The following is a 20,937-nucleotide window of genomic DNA, read 5'->3' as shown; positions in this document are numbered from 1 at the left end:
CATGCCTAGAGCCTCAAAAGAAGTCGACTTGGTAGTCGATTTCAGACCGTACTTAGCACATAAAAGCTCATGCAAGGTAAAGAACATTGTAGGGGTCATTCTAAACATGTTGTAACATGACTTCTCACTGGCCGTCTTAGCATGAACCCATTCAATGCCACTCATTTTAGGAACTCTATAGTCAGCTCTACACATGTACTTGTCTATGTGCATTGCATATTGGTACATACCAAAGATGAACTCATCCTCCTCAGCATCTTCCATCATCTCATCCAGCAACTCATCTTCTTCCTTCTCCAACTGCTGCAGCAACTCCTCCCTTCGTGCATCATACCAAGAAATCTTAGCCTGCCACAATTACAGCACAGACTAGTCAGCACATGGTACAACACATTCAAGGTTACCAGAATGGCCCAAAAGTAGCATAGTAGCACATACAAATTCATAATGCAACAAAGATTGGTGATCAAACAAATTAGTACATTCAAAGGTCTTTCCAAACAAATGACAACATAGAGTTCATAGTTCTTGAAAAGAAAGAAATAAAACCACACACACGTACGCACTACAACATACAACCCTAAACCAAAAGCATTGGCCCTCATCTCCAGCAAAAGGTTCTACACTGTCAGTGCAACTACTGTCAGTGGAACTACTGCGCCATTGCTACATGCATTAGAAGGAAGGTGTTCTAGGGGTCCACCGGCGGAGGGTTGCTGGCGAGCTTCTGGATGATTCGTATCCTCACTGTCTAACTTGACGAAAGGAACAAATCCATCTGTGCTTCATTCTCTGCCAGAGCAAGGAGTCCATCCAACAGGGCTGGCGTGTCTCGAGAAATGCCAAGCTCATGCTCAGCAATCCTAGAGCACTCAGCTATTTTCCAGTTCACAGATGTCCTTGCGGCGTCCTTGTCATGTGCTTTTTTCTGAAGGGCATTCTTGTGAACCTCCAGCCTCTCTCTAGCAAGCTCCAAATGCGAGTTCATGTGCTGGTTCATGACCCTCGCGTATGTGTTCTTGGTCTTCTTGTTGGGGCTCGTTGCAGTTGTGCTAGTGCTTCCTGTCCTTTTGGTCCCAAGGCTCATAGGGGTACGGGTGTCCTCCTCATCTGCTCCTTCGTCATCAGATGAAACTTCTTGGACTTCAGTTGTTGGACCAGCAGCTGGAACGTACGATGAGGAGCCGTCCACTGTGTTCCCGGCAAACATCTGATCAAGCTGATCTAAGTACGGAGGCAGTCCAGTTGACCTAATCTTCATGAACTCGGATTCCTGCAGGCAGTGCAACAGTTACATATTGTTGGAGCTGTATAAGTGAATTCCAATGTATAGTCCATGACACACATACTGTAGCGTTGTCGTTCCACCACTTGTCTGTAGCCTGGATGAACCCGTCAGCATCTATGTTAACTCCAGTGTGAGTACGTGCAAGGTTACAGAACCTCCACAGCTTCTTAAGGGTCCTCTGCTTGCCCTGCAATTGTTCCCTATCATGCAGCAAACCTGTGGCAGCATAGTACCTACTGCTCAACCCCTTCCACCCAAATTTGTTCATTTGGCCTCCAGGGCAATTCCCATAGTGCATCTCTAGAACATAGCATTCGCAGTACTTCGTTAGGTTATCGGTTGTCCAATTTGCTTTGCTCTTGTGGACCTAAACCGTGATAACCGAGAGCACAAATTATATATAACATGAATAACGTAATGTCATAATTGCAGAAGACTATGACGGCAAATTCAACATGCACTGTGCAGATCGGGGGAAATTTTATATAACATGAATGAAGGAACCTATAGTACAACTCGACATGCACAGTGGCATCAGTTCACTCAGCCATGAATACAGCAAGAGAAAAAGGAACCTATTCACCTATACAAATGTAAACGCGACGCCTATCAATTATCAAAAGTTTGTGCTAACTCACAACTTGTAGATAGTCGCTGAATTCTTACATTTGCTATTTCATTAGAAACATATGGGATAACTAATAAAATTCAACACACCGCAAATATTGGTGGACATAAATGGATGTCAGGCAACACAACAAAAACAGGTGACAAAACAGGTAACTACTAATGTCACCTATTTGCTTTTGTTTTTATCTTGCATTTGAAGCTAAGAGATAAAATGGGAAATTTTGTCCCAAGGGTAATTCCTCTGAATTTAAAATATTGGTTCATTAATATGTCATCCTGAACTCGACACAATATATATAGAATTTTATAATGAATGGTCTATCTTAAGTTTTATCTTAGGCAGAATGTTGCATGCTCTCTTTTATTTTTCCAGGTCTAAGACTTGATCCGGAATGCTCATGATGATAAACTTAAGCAAGAGAACTCATGACTGGCAAGATGATTGCAAATCTAAGACTCTGAAATGGTTGCACATCTCAGACTGGGAGGTAAACAAAAATAAATCATTCTCTGTATGATCTTCCGTTAAGATTGTCCTTTCGTCTTTGTTAAGGAACACAATACAACAAAAGCATTGCCTGAAAGTACTGCAGCCCCCATATTTTGTAATTAACTACAATGCTGCCATCATACAATCTTTGAGGATTTCCTCATATCTGACATCATACAGTCTCTCAGGCCTGCGGCTTTTGACTATGAAAACCGTGTATACTAATCTGTGTGAATAATGATGTTTTCATATGCACAGAAATATCTACACGTATATCCACACCCAGGACATGTACATCATTTTCAAGCAAAGTTCAACAAACATTTACTGATCGCGCGCAGGGCCGCGCGTTTCCTACTACTACTAGTATACAACATGGAACATTTAGAAAGATGGGGCAGGGTGTTTTGTACCTTCCCGGCCGATGCGTGTGCGCGGTGACCGCGTCCTCGGCCTCGTGATGGCGTGCGTGCAGATCGGGGGTTGCTGCCCCCGTCAGGCGACAGCCGGCCGCCGAAGCCGTCGTCGGGTGAAGGCTCGGTTGATGGCGCTTGCCGAGGCGGGTGGAACAACGGACGCCGCGAACCGCCGACCGACGGAGCTCGAACGGGAGGCGGCATGAGGTCCCTGCTGCCGCGGAGATGCTCGGCGTAGTCGTCCACGTCTTCTGGCGCCCATTCCTCGCCAGCGTTGATGTCCAGGCCGTCGAACCCTAGGTGCGGGTTCGGGTACGAGCTTGAACCAGCGCCTGAGCCGAAGGGGCTTGGACCGGAGGAGTCCCAGAAGTCCCGCGTCACGCCGCCGGCCCCAGATCCACTGTTGTGGCTCCGGTTGAAGGCACCCTGGTCGCCGTCGAAGCCGCCGCTGCCATGCCCGGCCATGGTTCGCAAGGAACAGGAGAGGAGAGTACACGAGAAGGGTGGATCTACTGGTGGAGCACGGACGCGACGGAGGAGAGCAGGGCTAGGGTTCGTGCGGGTGGCCGCGTAAAACACCGCTCGCGGGCGGCCGTGGATGTTTGGGCGTCGATGAGTGCAGCAGGGAGGGGAGAGCGTCGCGGCGGAGGGAGAGGATAGCCTCGCGGCGGCGGAGGGAAGGAACGGGGGGAGAGGAGAGCGTCGCGGCGGCGGAGGGAAGGAACGCGAGAGAGGAGAGCGTCGCGGCGGGCGGTGTGCGCGGCGGGTGGGCGAATGCGGCCGGGTTAGGGTTTCACGCGGCGCCCGGGTAAAGAACGACCGCGCCCTGGAATTGGGCTGCTAGAGCCGCCGTTTCGGCCTGCGAAATTGGCCCAAAAAATTTCGGGCTCGTTTACTTCCAAAAGGCCAAATTGCAAAATTTTTTGCATTTCGGCCCATAATTTCGGGAACTAAACAAGGCCTCAGTTTGTTCTGTATTTTCTGAGAGTTTCCATTTTATTAGGCTCAAATGTGTGTTTTTCCATTATTACAAGCAATAATTAGCACGGAGTACTATGCACACACAAGGCACACAACAGAATTCAGTATCGTTCAGTTTTCACGTTTCAATATTGTTCAGTATTTTATAATTTTAAATATAGTACTAGATGATATTGAACATTGTTTAGTATATTTTTTCTGCTCAATTTTAACTTGCGGTGTAGAATTGTTTTGGCTGGGCCTCCAGATTTGGCCGGTTTATGTTTGCAACTGGACGACCCAGCCCGATGTCCGTCGGTCGGTCCATTGCGTGCTAAGCAGCGACTGGGCCTGGTCGTTTGGATTTCGGATACTGTAGCATTATCGTTTTTATTTAGCAAATATTGTTTGGAGTAACTAAGCTCAAAAGATTTATCTCGCGATTTACCTGTAAACTGTACAATTAGTTTTTGTTTTCATCTATATTTAATGCACCATGCATGTACCGCAAGATTCGATGTGACGAAGAATTTTGAAAAGTTTTTTTGTTTTTGGGGTGAACTAAGGCCTTGTTTAGTTTTCAAAAAATTTTAAGTTTTCTCATCACATCGAATCTTACGGTATATGCATGAAGCATTAAATATAAATGAAAACAAAAACTAATTATACAGTTTGCCTGTAAATTATGAGATAAATATTTTAAGTTTAGCTAATCTATAATTAAATAATATTTGTCAAATAAAAACAAAAGTATTACCAACATTTTGCTAACTGGGCCCAAGATTTCGCCGCATCCTCTCAAAAAAAACCAAGATTTCGCCGCGCGGGAGGCGCAGGACGGGCCACGTCGGCCCGCTGCCCGCTCACCAGTCACCACACATGGGAGCCTGGACTGCACACGCACTGACATCCCAACCCCACAGAAGATTCATCCAACTTGACAATACTGACACGTGGGGCCCGTCCCCACGCGCCACGAGTGGCTACGGTGCCACCTCGCCTTCCCGCCACACATCCCCCGCTCGCCTCTCACCGTCGCAACAGAAACAATCGCTCGTCGCCGTCGACCCAAGCCACGCCACCGACACGTGGGACCATACCACTGGTCCCACTCAGCAGAGACTCCGGCGGTCCTTCGAGACAGCGAGAGCCAGAGGCAACGGCTCCGGTCACCACGCGCGTCTCCGTCTCCTTCCTCGACACGACTCCCAGTGGGCAAGTACACTCTCCCGCTCGACTCGAGCGCACGAGCGATGAGAGCTCTCGCCTCGCCCACCGCCTCCTTCCTCCCGGGGATCCCGAGCCCTAGCCCTCGCGCGCGCGGGGCTCTCCGTTCCGCGCCGGCCGCGCTCTCGCGGGCCCCTTCCGGGCGCTCCGTCGCCGCCTCGGCCGCGGCCGCCACAGGGGACCACTGGGGCGCCGACCACCAGCACTACCACGGAGGACGCGCGGGCGCGTCGGAGGCCGGGTCCCCCGCGTCGGCGCGCGGCGTCAAGTGCGACGTCGACGTGGTGTCGTGGCGGGAGCGGCGGGTGCTCGCGTCCGTGCCTGTGGCCGCCGACGTCGACACCCTCTGGCAGGTCATCACCGACTACGAGCGCCTCGCCGACTTCATCCCCAACCTCGTCCAGAGGTCTGCATTTTTCTCGTCTCGATTTGTCGCTTCTGAGCTGTGATTGCACTGATGGTGCCCTCATCAAGCCCGCATTCTGAAGGTGGGGTGATTTTGTTCGTGCCTGCTTGCAGTGGGACGATTCCGTGCCCGCATGAAGGGCGGATATGGCTGGAGCAGAGAGGCCTGCAGCAAGCGTTGTACTGGCACATTGAGGCGCGTGTCGTGTTGGATCTCCAGGAAATCCATGACTCCGTACGTGCTGTCGCAGATTGACTTCCATTATAACTGCTAAATTGCAATGGAACAGTTTTGGAGTATCCAACATTTGACATCACCGACAAGGCGACAATGTTATGTCATTATGTGAAATGCCACTGAAAAGTACTAGTGGATGATCAGTTGGCCAGTCCACGAGAGTGTGAATGCAACATTTATGTTTTTGCAGCATGTGTTGTTCTTCTTGCTGTGGAGCTACGCTATTGTGTTTCTCTCTGATATATTTCTTAGTTGTATGAGTTAGATTTAGCAAATCTGAAAAACGATGATGGATCTCCTCCATTTTCTATTCTATATTAAGTTATATTGCCTTACTTGATTATTCGTTCATGATTATGCTTTCAGATTAATGGGCGAGAACTCCATTTCTCGATGGTAGATGGTGACTTCAAGAAGTTTGAAGGAAAATGGTCCATAAGATCTGGTCCAAGGTATGCATCTGGTGATCATTTTTCTTTGCTCAGATAAGTGGGATGGGAGGTAAACCAATAAAGACATAAATATATGTATCTTATATAGTAGTATACTACCTTATTATTGATTTTCTTTTGATGAACATCCAGCTTAAGTTCATCACTAGCTTATCTTTTCAACCCCGTGAAGCTCTCCTACTTCTTGTGAGCGAAAAAAAAGATTAAGTCTAATATGCCCTATTTTGCTTTTGTCTGCTATCAGGTCCTCTAGTGCAGTTTTGCTGTATGAAGTTAATGTGATACCAAGATTTAACTTCCCGGCTATATTTCTTGAAAAGATTATAAGGTCAGATCTTCCTGTAAATCTTGGTGCCTTGGCTTGTAGAGCTGAAAAGATTTATCTGGAAAATCAAAGTTGTGGTTCGAGAAAATTCTCTGTTGAGGACTTGAAGCCATCATCTACTTCTTCTCAGCTTGATAACTTCCGTAGTAGGACAGTTGATACTTCTTCTAGTAAATTTAAAGAAGCACCTCCCACTTCTGGTGTTAACAGTGTGCTTCCATCACCTGCTTCTGAATTGATTAGCAAATGGGGTGTATATGGAAATGTATGCAGAATTGATAGGCCTTGCGTGGTAGATGAGATCCATCTTCGAAGATTTGATGGCATGTTGGTAATTTACTAAACTTATATCATTACTTATTGGATTCTTAGCCATCAAGGGAAGGGCATTAAAGTTTTGTCTTATCTTGTGATACGTGTGCATGAAGGAACATGAGGGGGCTCATAGGTGTGTTTTTGCTAGTATCACTGTGAAAGCACCAGTTCGGGAGGTATGGAATGTTCTCACAGCATATGAGAATTTGCCCGAGTAAGTAGTTCTATCTTCTACATTCTTTTGAGTTCACATTCTTATTTTATTACAGGTATGATCTAACAAAAATCATTTGATAGATTCGTACCAAACCTGGCTATCAGTAGGATTGTTCTTCGTGATAATAACAAGGTCCGCATAATGCAGGTAGAATATGTGGTTCTCTTCTGTCATATTTTGTGGTTAACTGTTTTTACTAGAACATATGAAGTAGGCTTAGGTTGTCCTTTTTTTTACTACACAGCATAAAAAAGTCCTCAAGTCATACACAGTTTTCTCTTGCATCCTGGTTTCGGTTCACTCGATTGTTTTCATGGTGCTCATCTGAAAGAAAGTTCTGTATATTCAGTCTGATAGTCTTCGTTTCCTTTTTCAAGCATTATATCTTTTGCAATCGTTTTTCTAGGAGGGTTGCAAAGGCCTGCTGTATATGGTCCTTCATGCCCGTGTTGTTATGGATCTTCGTGAAAAATTTGAGCAAGAGATCAGGTTTGAACAAGTTGAGGGTGATTTTTACTCGTTTAAAGGGAAATGGCGCTTAGAACAACTTGGGGATCAGCACACCCTGTTGAAGTACATGGTTGAGACTAAGATGCATAGGGACACCTTTCTCTCTGAGTCTATCCTTGAAGAGGTAAGCCACATATGCATTTTCTTTAATTCATATAACATTTCACTTGTTAGCTTAAGATGGTTAAAGTAGGCTTTTATGTGCACACTGTAAAGTGCTTTGCATGGTAATGGGTATATACTTCATGCCTTCTCAAATGGTATAAGCTTAGTATAGTTAAATTTTCGTATTTGGTTGGTTTAAACTTAATTATCTCTAAAGAACCTAATAGGGATCGGTTTTCCATTTTCTTGGTGGCTTACGCTTCTCAAATATTCAAATTAAAAACTTGAAGCTATTTTAACAGCATTTGTTTTACAAGTCATGTTGTATCTTCAGCTCTTCAAATTCCAGGTGACTACATTCTGTAGCAGTTAGGACACCAAAAGTTTTTATCATGGTTTCTGACATTTTTTACTTGCTTTTGACAATAGGCTGATTTTTTTGTGCTCTTACTTGGATTAATTATATGTGGTGCCTTGATGATTATTTCAGCTGAATGCTTTGATAAAGTTTAATGTCTTTAGAGATAGTAAAGCAGACTGTTCATTTTCATCAATCTGTTACAGGTCATATATGAAGATCTTCCATCAAACTTGTGTGCAATCCGTGATTATATTGAAAAGGCTGGAGCCAAGGGTAGCAACTCCACAGCTCATTCTGATGTGTCCATAGACCCAGATGCTTATCATGCTGAAAGCAGGCAATCTGAGCAAGCATCTGTGTCTTGCTCATCCAGTACCATGAAGCAGAGACCAAAAGTCCCAGGGTTGCAAAAGGACATTGAGGTCCTAAAATCAGAGCTTGAGAATTTCATTGCAGAATATGGTCAGTATGGTTTCATGCCTAAGAGAAAGCATCTCCGGTCTCATGGAAGGGTGGATATCGAGAAGGCAATAACACGAATGGGTGGGTTCCGGAAGATTGCCAGCATAATGAACCTTTCTCTTTCTTACAAAAATCGAAAACCAAGAGGCTATTGGGATAATCTGGAGAACTTGCAAGAAGAGGTAACACTATATATCTTTAGCTCCCTCCTCTGTGCTTATCAGATATCCATTCTAGCACAAGAATACAGGTATAACCATGTTTTTACTCTTTGAATAGTTTTGCACCATATATTGCAAACAGAGTTAAAACTGTCCCCTTATATTTCTAGTATGAATGAAAGCTAGCACTCGGTGACTATATCCATTGAATTTTATAACGTCATATGCTGTATTCAACATTTTTCTTCAACTTCTGACATCAGCATCTGATCACTATATACAGATCAGCCGGTTCCAGAAAAGTTGGGGGATGGATCCTTCTTATATGCCAAGTAGAAAATCTTTTGAGAGGGCAGGTATTATCTGTAGCCCATTGTTGATTTTTTTTTTTAAAAAAAAGTATTGTGGCACTTTCATGCTGCTGTTTTATCCATTTTAGCACAAATGTCTTTAGCTTTATACCATCATTACATGAAAAACAGAAAATTGGCTCCTGTTGTCAGGTTAGATGTGCAAGTTAGATTGGTGTCGTGTCATGAAGTTTCCTTGTCTGGCTTTTGAAATGATTTTCATGCTCTGTTGGTAGGTCGTTACGACATTGCTCGGGCATTGGAAAAATGGGGTGGGGTGCAGGAGGTTTCACGCCTTCTCTCTCTTAAACTAAGACGTCCTAGAAGGCAAGGCGACTTGGATGACGAGAGCCGGTCTGAATCCCCATCTGAGATGACAAAGAAGCACGGGGTGAAACCTGATAAAGGCAATGTTTCCCCAGATGCCCAGAAATGGCTCCTGAAGCTGAAGGATTTGGATGTCAACTGGGTGGAATACTAGATTAGCTTTGAACAAAAGATATGGTCTCTCATTATTAGCTCAACTCTTTCCCTTCTTCGGAGGTGATCTGGAAGCATTCCGACAAAAGACCCCGCAAATTGTGTACAGAAAAGTGCGATACACCGGCCAACCCTGAAGGCAAGCCACCAGCAGGCAACAGGTTTTCTTGTGTCAGTAATCACGACTCTTGGCTACTGCGTATCTAGAACTGTTGACAATACTAACAGCTTTGTTGCGGTCAAATTGATCCGTGGATTTGACAAAGTCTAGCCACTAAACGCAGAACGGGTGTGCAATTTCGTGTTTGAGTCAGCCTTGCCTTTCAAAGCAGGTGGTCATCGCTGGGTTAAACTGTGGTGTTGACACTTCACAGTTTGGTCGCCTACTTTGTTAGTGATGATGTAAGTTGACCTGGCCCTTTTGTTTTGACACGGAAAAGAGAAGGTTACCATCCAGTAGCAGTTTCAGTCGGCACGTTTTACATTACATTACATTGGTCTTAATGTGTCAATTTTTTTTGGTGCTAATTTGGCTAGTAGCATGGCGGGTCTGTATGAGAAACCAGCTAATCAGAACGTGAATTTTAAAGACCAAAAAAAAATTAATGGGAAATTAAAAGGTCCCACCGGGATTCGAACCCAGGTCGCCAGATTCAAAGTCTGGAGTGCTAACCACTACACTATGGAACCATTTCTGTCATTTAAGTTAACTTTAATTTATAAGTTAGAAACCTGGGTGGCGAAATGAACATTCCTGTTTGTTTGTTGGGCGAGACAACATTTCTCAGAGCACGTGCGCAGAGCAAGGACTCTGAAATTACCAAATGGCAAATGCACCAGACCTACTCTTTCCCTATCTGAATCTGAATTAAACACGCCAGCGTACTCTATTGGTCTTTGGCCAATGGCTTGGCAGTTTGCAGTACGTTCCAATCAGATCGTAGCCCTGAATTAGGGTTCGATCTGAAAAGCAAGTGGCCAGGCCAAGCCACTTGCTTTGACAACTTGGCGCAAGATGCATCTTGATCCCCCTAGCATTGAACCGCACAGAAGCTGACCGAGATGTTTCGCTGAATGATCCCCTGGCAGTGTGGCGACTGGTGAGTAGTGACTGATGAGACGAGAAACACAGGAGACCCAAAACAGTTTTTCTCTAGAAAAACAAAAAGGAGAAGTGCAACAATATTCAGTACTGATAGTCAAACTCTCTAACAGCTCCGCATTATTATTATGAATTTATTTATGATACAATCTATTTGCCTCAAGAGCTGCTCTGAACTTCCCTTGATGAGGTAAACAAAATTGTTATTAAAAAAACTACTGCATCAGTTTTTGAAACAAACAGTCCATACTAAAATATGCCGGTTATTTTGTACAAATTGCATTGCTCAACATCAAGCTCGATCTGAATTTGAAGCTTACAATTACATAGTATTGCCATATGGAAGCCACAGTACCAGTGAAAGATCAGTTTGTTCTGCCGCCAAGGTTCGCCAGCCAGAGCTTAGAGCAAATCATATCGTCGATTCCCTAACCGCTCTACAAATCTGTACATTTTCCTCTTCCTGGGAATGGATGCCTGCGTGTGATCATTTTGCTTTGCTATCCAGTTCGCCGGATGATGATGATCTCTGCCATGGATCGGATGAGGATGACGCACACGCGCCTTTTCACATCGTCATGTACGGCTGCGGCGACAGCAGCTGCCGCGACACGCGCTCACGGTTCCTGGCCGACTCGGAGCGGCCCAGCGCCATCTCCTGCTCCAGGGTGGGCGATGGCGCGGGCGCGACCGGAGCCCCCGACGAGACGACCGTCGAGACCATGCTGGAGCTGACGGCACTGGTGGCCGTGGTGGTGCTCAGAAAACTGTCGGACGACTTCGGGGGCGGCGGCCTCTCCAGCTCCATGACCCCTTCCAGCATCTGCACCACCTTCCCCATGGACGGGCGCTGCGCCGGCTGCTCCTGGATGCACCAGAAGCTCACCTGCACAGCGCGCTCCACCTGCGCCATGTCGAGGTCCTCCGCGGGGAGCCTCCTGTCGACGATGCCGGCGAGGTTTCCCCTCTCGTACTCCTCGTACGCCCACACCGAGAACTTCTTCCTGCCGGTCTCCTCCGACACGTCGAAGTTGCGGCGGCCACTGACGGTCTCCAGCAGCACCATCCCGTAGCTGTACACGTCGGACTTGGCCGTGATCGGCAGGTTGGCGAGCCACTCCGGCGCCAGGTAACCCCTGGTGCCGCGCACGCTGGTGAGCGTCCGGTGGCGGTGGTCCTTGGGGTTCACCAGCTTGGCCAGCCCGAAGTCGGACACCTTGGCGTTGAAGTGCTCGTCCAGGAGGATGTTCTCGGGCTTGATGTCGCAGTGCACGATGCAGTCGCGGCACTCCTCGTGCAGGTACGTGATGCCCCGTGCCGTGCCGACGGCCACCGCGAACCGCGTCGGCCACGGCATCTTCCCGCCCGGCGGCGGCGCGTCGCGGTCGCCGCCGAAGAGGAACGCGTCCAGCGACCCGTTCTTCATGAACTCGTACACCAGCAGCCGGTGCCGGCCCTCGGAGCAGAAGCCGATGAGGCGGACCAGGTTGAGGTGGTGCGTGCTGCTGATGGTGGCCACCTCCATCCGGAACTGCTTCTCCCCCTGCTCGATCCCCTCCAGCTGCTTCACCGCCACCACCGTCCGGTTCGCCAGCACGCCGCGGTACACGGCGCCGAACCCGCCGGCGCCCAGCTTCTCCTTGAACCCCTTGGTGGACCGCTGCATCTCGCGGTACGAGAACTGCACCGGCGCGCCCGACGCGTACTCCAGCAGCGCGTACTGCGCCGACGCCGGACCGAACTTGGGGCTGTGCCGGCAGAAGAACCACCAGAGCGCCCACTCGCAGAGCACCAGACCGGAGACCACGGCCAGGACCACGACCGCGACGACCCAGGCGCGGACGCCGGGGCCGCCCCGCGACGGCGCGCCTGTGGTGCTGCCCGGGACCGGGTTGGGCTGCGGCGGGTAGCAGACCTTGACGAAAGACGTGCTGGGCAGCGCGGCCGACTGGTAGCCGCTCACGAAGTTGGAGACCTTGAGGAAGCAGAGGCCCGAGCCGTCGGAGAGCGCGGTGGACGCGACGCAGGAGCTTCCCGAGAGGCAGTTGAGGCGGCAGGCGGTGATTCCGACGAAGAACTGCTCCGTGGTGATCTCCGGCGGGTAGGTGAGGAACTGCGTGTTGTCGAGCTGGAGCATGGTGGAGTTGCCGGGGCAGCTGGCGAGGTCGGCCTTGCGCGTGCACCCGCCGCGCGGCTTGGAAGCGTCGGTGAGCTGGAAGTTCTGCGACGGGCACCCGCACACCGGCGCCGTGCCGTTGTAGCTGCACACGCCCATGTTGCCGCAGTAGCCGAACACCTGGCACTGGTCCGCCACCGCCGACCACTGCTCCGTGGCGGTGTTGCTGCCCCGGGCGGCGCTGTAGGCGCGGAAGTTGCCGTCCGCGTCGAGGCGGACGAACCGCATCATGTCGCCGCTCTCGCCGTAGTTGCTGCTGTAGGCGACGACGACGGGGGAGGTGAGGGTGCCGTCGGTGAGGGAGACGATGCCGTTGGTCTGCATCGTGAGCGTGGGCGAGGTCAGCGTCTTGTTCCCCGTGAAGGAGGTGTTGTACCCCTTGTTGAAGTAGGTGACGGTGGTGGCGGCGCTGGTCCACCGGAGCGTGAGGTTGCCCGTGGCCTTGTCGACGGAGAAGACGTAGGAGCCCGAGGTGAGGTTCATCCCGGAGGTGAAGTTCTGCGACATCACCACCGTGTCGGTGGGGTGGTCGAACGACTGCCACAGCGTGGCGCCGCGGGAGTCCTTGAGCACGAGGTTGCCGCTCTCCTGGACGGCCGCGGCGGACACGTTCTGACCCCCCGTGTTGGTCGACCAGAGCACGGTACCGGAGCCGTTGACGAGCTGGAGGTCGCCGTTGGACGAGAGGCGGAGCGAGCCCCTCGAGTCAACGGCGGCGCCATCGCCCGCGGACCAGACGGGCACTCCGCCGGCGTAGGAGATGGCGGCGACGAAGAGCGACGGGGAGGACGCGGACGCCGTGAAGCCGAGCGAGAAGGTGCTGTTGGGCGACGTCCACGTCGCCGAGTTGCCCGGCGACAGGGTCGAACCCACCGGCATGTCGGCGCCGCGGGACAGCAGCGGGAGGAGGAGGAAGAGGCAGCAGCCGAAGGCCGCAAGATCCCCGGAGCTTCGCCGCAAAGGCCGCATCTTGATCTTTTCCGGCGATTCGGGGGGGCGTCTGGCTCCTCTGATTCGTTTAATCCTTTGTGTTTCTCCGATGGAGATGGCCGATGGCAGACGGAGAGGCAGCTAGCTAGTCATCAAGGCAGCCAACCGCAGCTCCACCTTCTCGCATGTGCCATGGCGTCTTCTCTTCTCCTCTGCAATTGTAAGGTTTATTTCGCGTGAATCTTGGTCTTGGCAAGAGGGGGAGGAAGGATGTGGGAGGACTGGTAGTGGTAGAACAGGCAGGGGAGGAGACCGGGACCGGGCGAGACAGAGAAGAAAATTGTATACTGGTAGAAGTGAGGCTACCAATAGTCCATAGATGGAGCTTGGAAAATGTCCAAGCGTGTAGTAGAGCGCTAGTGACTGACTGACAGTGACGCACACTCGAAGAAAACCACAACTGAAATTACTAGGACTCCCGTAGAAACAACACAACAGAGGAACGGCATAATTGTCGGGTCAAAATGTGAGATCAAACCTCCCGTTCGTTGTCGACAGCGTTGACAGTCCATTAAGCCATGCTTCTTTTTAGGCCTTGTTTAGTTCCGAAAAATTTTGGGAAATGGACACTGTAGCACTTTCGTTTGTATTTGACAAATATTGTCCAATCATGGACTAACTAGACTGAAAAGATTCGTCTCGTCAATTTCGACCAAACTGTGCAATTAGTTTTTATTTTCGTCTATATTTAATACTCAATGCATACGTCTAAAGATTCGATGTGACAGGGAATGTGAAAAATTTTGCAAATTTTTCTGAAAAGTAAACAAGGCCTTAGTTTTTACCGGGATGGCTCATGTCATGGTTGACTTGACTGCTGCAGCTTCCTTCCAGCTGCTGACGAGTTTCGATTTCGACCACAGGAGACGAACAACTTTCCACTTCGCATCTGACGAAATCCTCAGGGATCTCATCTCTCTCTTCAGGTGCATCAGCTCCAGACGATGATGATGCATTTGATATGCTCTGTACGCTCAGGACCAGGTCTTGTAAATGCGGCGCTTTACGGAAGCAGCACGGCGATGGCACTGCTGTAGGCGTATATCATCAATGGAGCAATCGCCGCCGTCCAAGGCAGGTAATCGACGGCCCTGATGATGATGATGGGATAGTGCCTTGCTGGTGGGCCTTGACCCGGTTCTGGGCTCGGCTGGTTGTGGGTGAGTCAAGGTCAACATGGGCGGCTTAGAATAGATAGACACGCTCACCCTCCTCATTGATGCCTTCTTTTGCTTTCTTTCTTTTTTCCCTCTGCATTAAGGCCTTGTTTACTTCCCAAAAAATTTTGCAAAATTTTTCAGATTCCCCATCACATCGAATCTTTAGACGCATGCATGGAGTATTAAATATAGACAAAAATAAAAACTAATTATATAGTTTGGTCGGAATTGATGAGATGAATCTTTTGAGCCTAGTTAGTCCATGTTTGGATAATATTTGTCACAAACAAACGAAAGTGCTACAGTACCTGTTTTGCAAAAAATTTTGGAACTAAACAAGGTTTTGCAAAATAAGCATAGTAATATTTTCGTTTGTATTTGATAAATATTATTGAATCATGAACTAATTAGGTTTAAAAGATTTGTCTCATAAATTACAATTAAAATGTACAATTAATTTTTTTAATCTATATTTAATCTTTCATACATGTGTCGCAAGATTTGATGTAATGGAGAATCTAAAAAATTTTATAAAAATTGTGAGGAACTAAACAAGGCCTTGCGTTGTGTACCATTCGGTACTCCTATTGCTTTCTCCTTATTGGTTGACTTTGACTATCCCTGTGTAAAATAGGCAGCAGCAGTTGGGTTCATACGACACCAGATATTAGTTTACTTATGAGCATAATCGCAGATCCATGATGGAAAGGAATTAGGATTAATGGGCCAGCGTGCATTAGGATGGCTGTTGATCGGAAAACTATACACCCACGAAGTTTAACATTCACATGTTGCAGCTGCTCTACAGGTGTTCAACTTTACAAAACTACTCCATCAGTCCACAAGTACAAGGATTTTCAACGTTCAAATTTGACCTTGTTTAGTTCCCGAAAAATTTTAGATTCAACTATTGTATCACTTTTGTTTATATTATCTGCTAAATCTATCAATCATTTAGTAGTGTTTTTTTTCTTACGACAAATAAACGAACAGTACTTTCAACCATGGCTTATCAGCCAAACGAACAGAGCTGTATGCATCCAAAGATTCGATATGATGAAAAATCTTGAAAATTTTTAGGAACTAAACAAGACCTTTATCTGAAAATATGATAAATTTTCTGGCCAGTATGCGAGCAAGAGGTTAGCCAATCAGGAACTGGGCCCACCGTTAATCTCACAAATTAAGAAGTTGTCCTGACTGGTTTAAGTGAGGGATATGAAAGACTTCGTTAGCCTCTCTAGTACTAGTTAATTAATGTATTCTTAAATAAAACTTATAAAAGCATTGTATATATTAGTTGGCAGAAAACGTACTTGCACAATTCAAAGACACATGTTTTCAGACTAATATACGTAGTTTGAATATACTTGCACACGCCGAGCACGCCAATTCTAACTAGGCTAGTAGTAATAAATCTTTAGGTTAAATAAAGTCAGAGTGATCAACTCGCCGGTGATGGACGCATCGCTTGTCATCCAAAGAGATAGCTGGATTAATTAGAAGCGGCAAACATAGTACGGCCTTGTTTAGTACCTAAAAATTTTGCAAATTTTTTCAGATTTTCTGTCACATCAAATCTTTAGACGTATGCATGAAGTATTAAATATAGATAAAAATAAAAACTAATTGCACAGTTTGGTCGGAATTGACGAGACGAATCTTTTGAGCCTAGTTAGTCCATAATTGGACAATATTTGTCAAATACAAACAAAAATCTATTATTTATATTTTGCAAAAAAATTTGGAAGTAAACAAGGCCGAATCACTTCGTCTCCCAAAATGAAATCTACATATCACAAAGGTTCGCCTTTTCTCTCTCATTTTTCGAAGGTACTGCGGCTGAAATAATAGTCACTCTTAAATACATTCATTAATTATCACGTGTTTTCTAAAATAAAAATATAACATGTTTTTTTATGACAAAGAATCGTGCACAAACATGCTTCCCTCGTCATCTGAATGTACTTGTTTGTACCTAAAGAGTCCGTGCCGAGACCGCTTACATTAGGCTGTCTCTAACCGGATATAAAATAAAATATATCTCCAACACAATACCTATAGTCTCTAAAAAAGTATTCATACAAAATAACCATTTATGTATTATGAGAGGCATAACTCAAATTTAAGATATCATCTCTCCCTGAGACCCATTTATAGAAAGTGTTTTTTTTTTTAAGATCTTGTTGACGGAGAAGACTAAAAGTAGGTATGAAACCTTTTATCTATAGCGCTACCCAAAAAAACAAATTAGTCTTGTATTTTGGGTGATGATGGTTAAAGATAATGTTATAGGCATCAACAAATTCGACTCCCGTGTATATGTACTCTCTACGTCCCTAAATACTGCTATTTCTAGAAGAATATTTTATCCACAAATACTGTTATTTCTACTAACATACTCACTCCACCAGCTCATTTAATTTCTCCTTGGAACTTTCATAGTCCACCAACCTATTTAATTTCTTCTAGGGAGTAGTACTTTGACGCATGGTAATTGATCTAGTCTGTTTAGTTTGCATTAAATACAGCTCGTTGGAACCAGAGAACCATGGCTTAACGTGCATAATTAAATGGTGGAACCTAAATTAATTGAGGATAGAATGGTCTTTTGTTTGCCACACTAATCTGTCTGAAATATGCTAGAAATAGTAGTATTTGGGGACGAAGGGACTATGCAAGAAAGGGGAAAAAGCACGAGGCACGGCCGAAGACAAGCACAAAAAGAGAGGGAACGTATTCATGTTATTTTTCCCTCAAAAAAGGTCCTTTCTTATTTCCTTTTATATTAGGGGGGGAGAAAATTTTGCTAAAATTCAGGTGCCTGAATTTTATTTTAGGGGAAAAAAGGAAATTTGCTAAAATTTAGGTGCCTTAATTTTATTTTCATTTCAGACGACGGGCGATGGTTATATTAGTTTTTTTTTTTTGCTGAATGCCGATTTCATTCATTGCAATGTGTGTAGGTGCAATCTGCAATTTTCCAAGAATTAAAAAAACTATTAGACAAAACCACAAACTCGAGATATCTTATTTGTTTTGGCACAAAGATAATTAACAATTTATAATTATTTTCTATAAGTAAGGATAAAAATTTAATATGTTATGACACAAAGATAAGTAACAAATTACCAAAGTAAAAATTCACTTGGACTAGTTGGTAGTACAAGAATATTGTCTGAAATCATTTCAAAATTCAGAAAACTAAGATATATATATATATATATATATATATATATATATATATATATATATATATAGAGAGAGAGAGAGAGAGAGAGAGAGAGAGATCCGGTGTTCTTTGGATTTTTTTTCTTTTTAAGGGAAGTCCGGTGTTTTTTTGGATGGGAGCGTTGGAAATGATCTCAGACTGGCCAGTGGCACAGCCCACAAGCGGCCCAAACCCTTTCAGGAGGCTAGGCTATCTTCCTTAAACGGCCCAGTGTGCCCACCCTGCGGGAAACGGGGCCGGGAATTTAGCGCTCAGCACATCACATCGTTCAATAATTTATCGCATGGGCCTAGCGGGTACGAAATTTATGCTTTTCTTTTTACTAACGGATTTGATAAAAAAATGGCATATTCACAGTCCGTTCAGCTTATAGGATGCTAGTACTCAGGAAAAATAATATAACGGCCTGCTCTGATAGTGTGGCGGGAAGATCAAGCACTAAGGCAGACGAGAAGGAATGGACTGTGTTGTGGCATGTCCAGGTGCCGTCGAAGATTAAGGTGTTCCTGTGGAGATTAGCTAGACAATCTCTTCCTTGTGGGGATGTCTTGCATCATAGGAATTTGAAGGCACAAAGCACTTATGCCATTTGCAGGGCTTTGGACTCATGGAAACATTCTTTGATAAACTGTCATATGGCAAAGTGTGTATAGGCTTTGGAAAGGGAGGATATCACTGAACATTTATGCACCATACCAGTTCAGGATGCTCGAGGTTGGTTACATACTATAATAACTATCTTGAAGCATGAAGATCTTACACGGGTACTAGTTACTTTGTGGGCTATTGGTACGCGAAGAGACAAGTTGTTTATGAGAATTTCTCTATCCACGCACTGTTTTGTTAAGAGTTTCATGTCGGATCTGGAACTTGTGAAACAGTCAGCTCCTCTAGGGGCAAGTCATCAACACCAGAATGTACAAGAGGCACCATGGATCCCTCCGCCAGCGGGCATCATGAAAATAAATGTCGATGCTGCCATATCGAAGAATTCGAGCAAGGCATCAGCTTCGGTAGTGGCAAGAGACTCCTCAGGCATGTTTGTTGGAGCTTCAGTTGTAGTAACTGAAGGTATTTCTAATCCTGAAATCATGGAGGCAGTAGCGTGTAGAGAGAGCCTTGCGCTCGCATCAGATTTGTTGCTACAAAAAATTAGGGTGGCTTATGATAATATCACTGTTGTTAGAAATATCCGAGGCAAAGGCTTTGGATCTTATGGCCATGTAATTCAAGATATCAAGGCACGAGGAGATAGTTTCACTTTCAGTTGAGTTTGTTCATGAAGGTCGGATGCTAATGGGGATGCTCTAGCAAGAGGCTCCCTGTATGAGACAATTGATAGATATGTTTGGCTTATCAGTGCGCCGAAGGACGTGTGTACTTCTTATTCTCAGACTAGTTAATAAAGTTTGAGATTCTCAAAAAAAAAAACCTAACGGATTTTATCTTTGTTGCCTTTTTTTTTCGAGGAAATTTGTTGCCTTGTTGCTGGAGTAATAACAACACAACAAACATTAAGAGTACACAACACTGCACTGTCCAAGAAACTTTGCTTTTTTTAGAGCCCATGTATTTTGAGCAGAATAATCACAAAGCACGGAGCATTCTTCTAGTACGCATGGTCCCTGCTTAGTATGTGCATCCAAGATACATGAGTCTGTATATATGTTTTAAGGCCAGATTTTTGTCAGCTGTGAACGCCCAAAAGTCAGAAGAGCACGAGATTAAAACAAAAACTACATGCAGCGAACAACAAATGATATGACGGTTGCGTTACGTTTTGGATTGTCCAGAGCTACAAGCTTGAAGACGAACTCGATAACCTCAGCCGATTCAACTGCTTGACAGAGCAGCAAACACTCTTTCAGATTATTCAAAGATACATACTCCAATGGTTATGTCAAGGGATGATAACCTAATATTAAAGTCTCGCTGAATATATATTCTTCGTGTGAATGGGCGGGTATCTATTTTTTCATTTATATGGACGCTAGCTGTCAGGAGTTCAAGTTCATCGGATTACCTCATTACCTACCTGAAAAAAAGGGAGTTCAGCTTCAGCTAGACAACGACGGCCGTTGCACGCGTCATACACTCTCAGGTCTCAATCATTTCGCAAATGTCAACGACTGCCGCCGATCCGAGGTCGCCGCAGCAATTTTCTTATCAATCCAGCTGATGATGATGATGAGCCTCTCAGCTCAGCTGCCATTATTCTGGATCATATCGGAGCTCACTGCATGACGAACAGACGAATATCCTCAACTGAACTGAACTGAACTGATGAGAGCATCAGCAACAGCACGACAACTCACTTGATGCCTTGCTGGTGCCTATGATTCCGCTCGAGATACTAGCTCTCACGCCAGAAGCTTCCATTCCATGGACGGTTGCGTCGCGCCGTCCGATCGAGGATCGGATCTGCTCAGACTGTCAGACAGCGTTTCCTGCTGCAGAATGGACGGGTTGCCAAAGCTACTGCATGCACTGAATAATCGCACGCCAATCGCCAAGGATGGCAGATGCACACATCAGTTGGTGTACTTGCATTGCTCTCCGGATCTTAACAGAAGATTGTGGGAATGGAGGCAAATCTTGTCGCTCTTCTCTCAAGCAAAAGCAGCTGGCAGTGTTCCTCGTCCCGACCGTGTAAACTGAACATGAGCTCTGTTTTCTTCCTGTCGTTGAGGGCTTGTGTAGCTCTACTTTGATCCACCCCCAATATATAGTTGTATTGAAGTTTAAAAAAAAGTACTCCCTTCACCCTAAATTATAACTCATTCCAAGAATTTTGGAGAGTCAAACTATTTCAAGTTTGATCAAATTTATACGATAAGGTAAATAACATTTATGATGTAAACTAAGTATCATTAATTATATTTTTA

The 20,937-nt window shown here is 45.9% G+C and overlaps 2 protein-coding genes and 1 non-coding gene across 3 annotated transcripts; 1 reads left to right on the top strand and 2 right to left on the bottom strand.

Moving 5' to 3' along the window:
• LOC8079659 lies at window positions 4,977-9,884 on the top strand. The gene is made up of 10 exons (XM_002466088.2): window positions 4,977-5,417; window positions 5,531-5,651; window positions 6,021-6,106; window positions 6,351-6,762; window positions 6,860-6,960; window positions 7,044-7,110; window positions 7,370-7,597; window positions 8,143-8,583; window positions 8,846-8,918; window positions 9,149-9,884. The coding sequence occupies exons 1-10, from the start codon at window positions 5,038-5,040 to the stop codon at window positions 9,391-9,393; spliced, it is 2,154 nt and encodes a 717-aa protein (XP_002466133.1). The 5' UTR covers window positions 4,977-5,037; the 3' UTR covers window positions 9,394-9,884.
• TRNAQ-UUG lies at window positions 10,011-10,082 on the bottom strand. Its single transcript has one exon. It is a non-coding gene; the product is annotated as a tRNA-Gln (tRNA).
• On the bottom strand, window positions 10,586-14,209 carry LOC8080181 (G-type lectin S-receptor-like serine/threonine-protein kinase At1g34300). The gene has a single exon (XM_002463516.2). It carries the CDS (start codon window positions 13,637-13,639, stop codon window positions 11,063-11,065), a length of 2,577 nt encoding a protein of 858 aa, XP_002463561.1. The 5' UTR covers window positions 13,640-14,209; the 3' UTR covers window positions 10,586-11,062.

Source organism: Sorghum bicolor, chromosome 1 (genome assembly GCF_000003195.3).
Source record: "Sorghum bicolor cultivar BTx623 chromosome 1, Sorghum_bicolor_NCBIv3, whole genome shotgun sequence".
Lineage (NCBI taxonomy): Eukaryota > Viridiplantae > Streptophyta > Magnoliopsida > Poales > Poaceae > Sorghum > Sorghum bicolor.
Note: the sequence above shows the minus strand (reverse complement) of the source record. Positions and strands in the feature narration are given on the sequence as shown.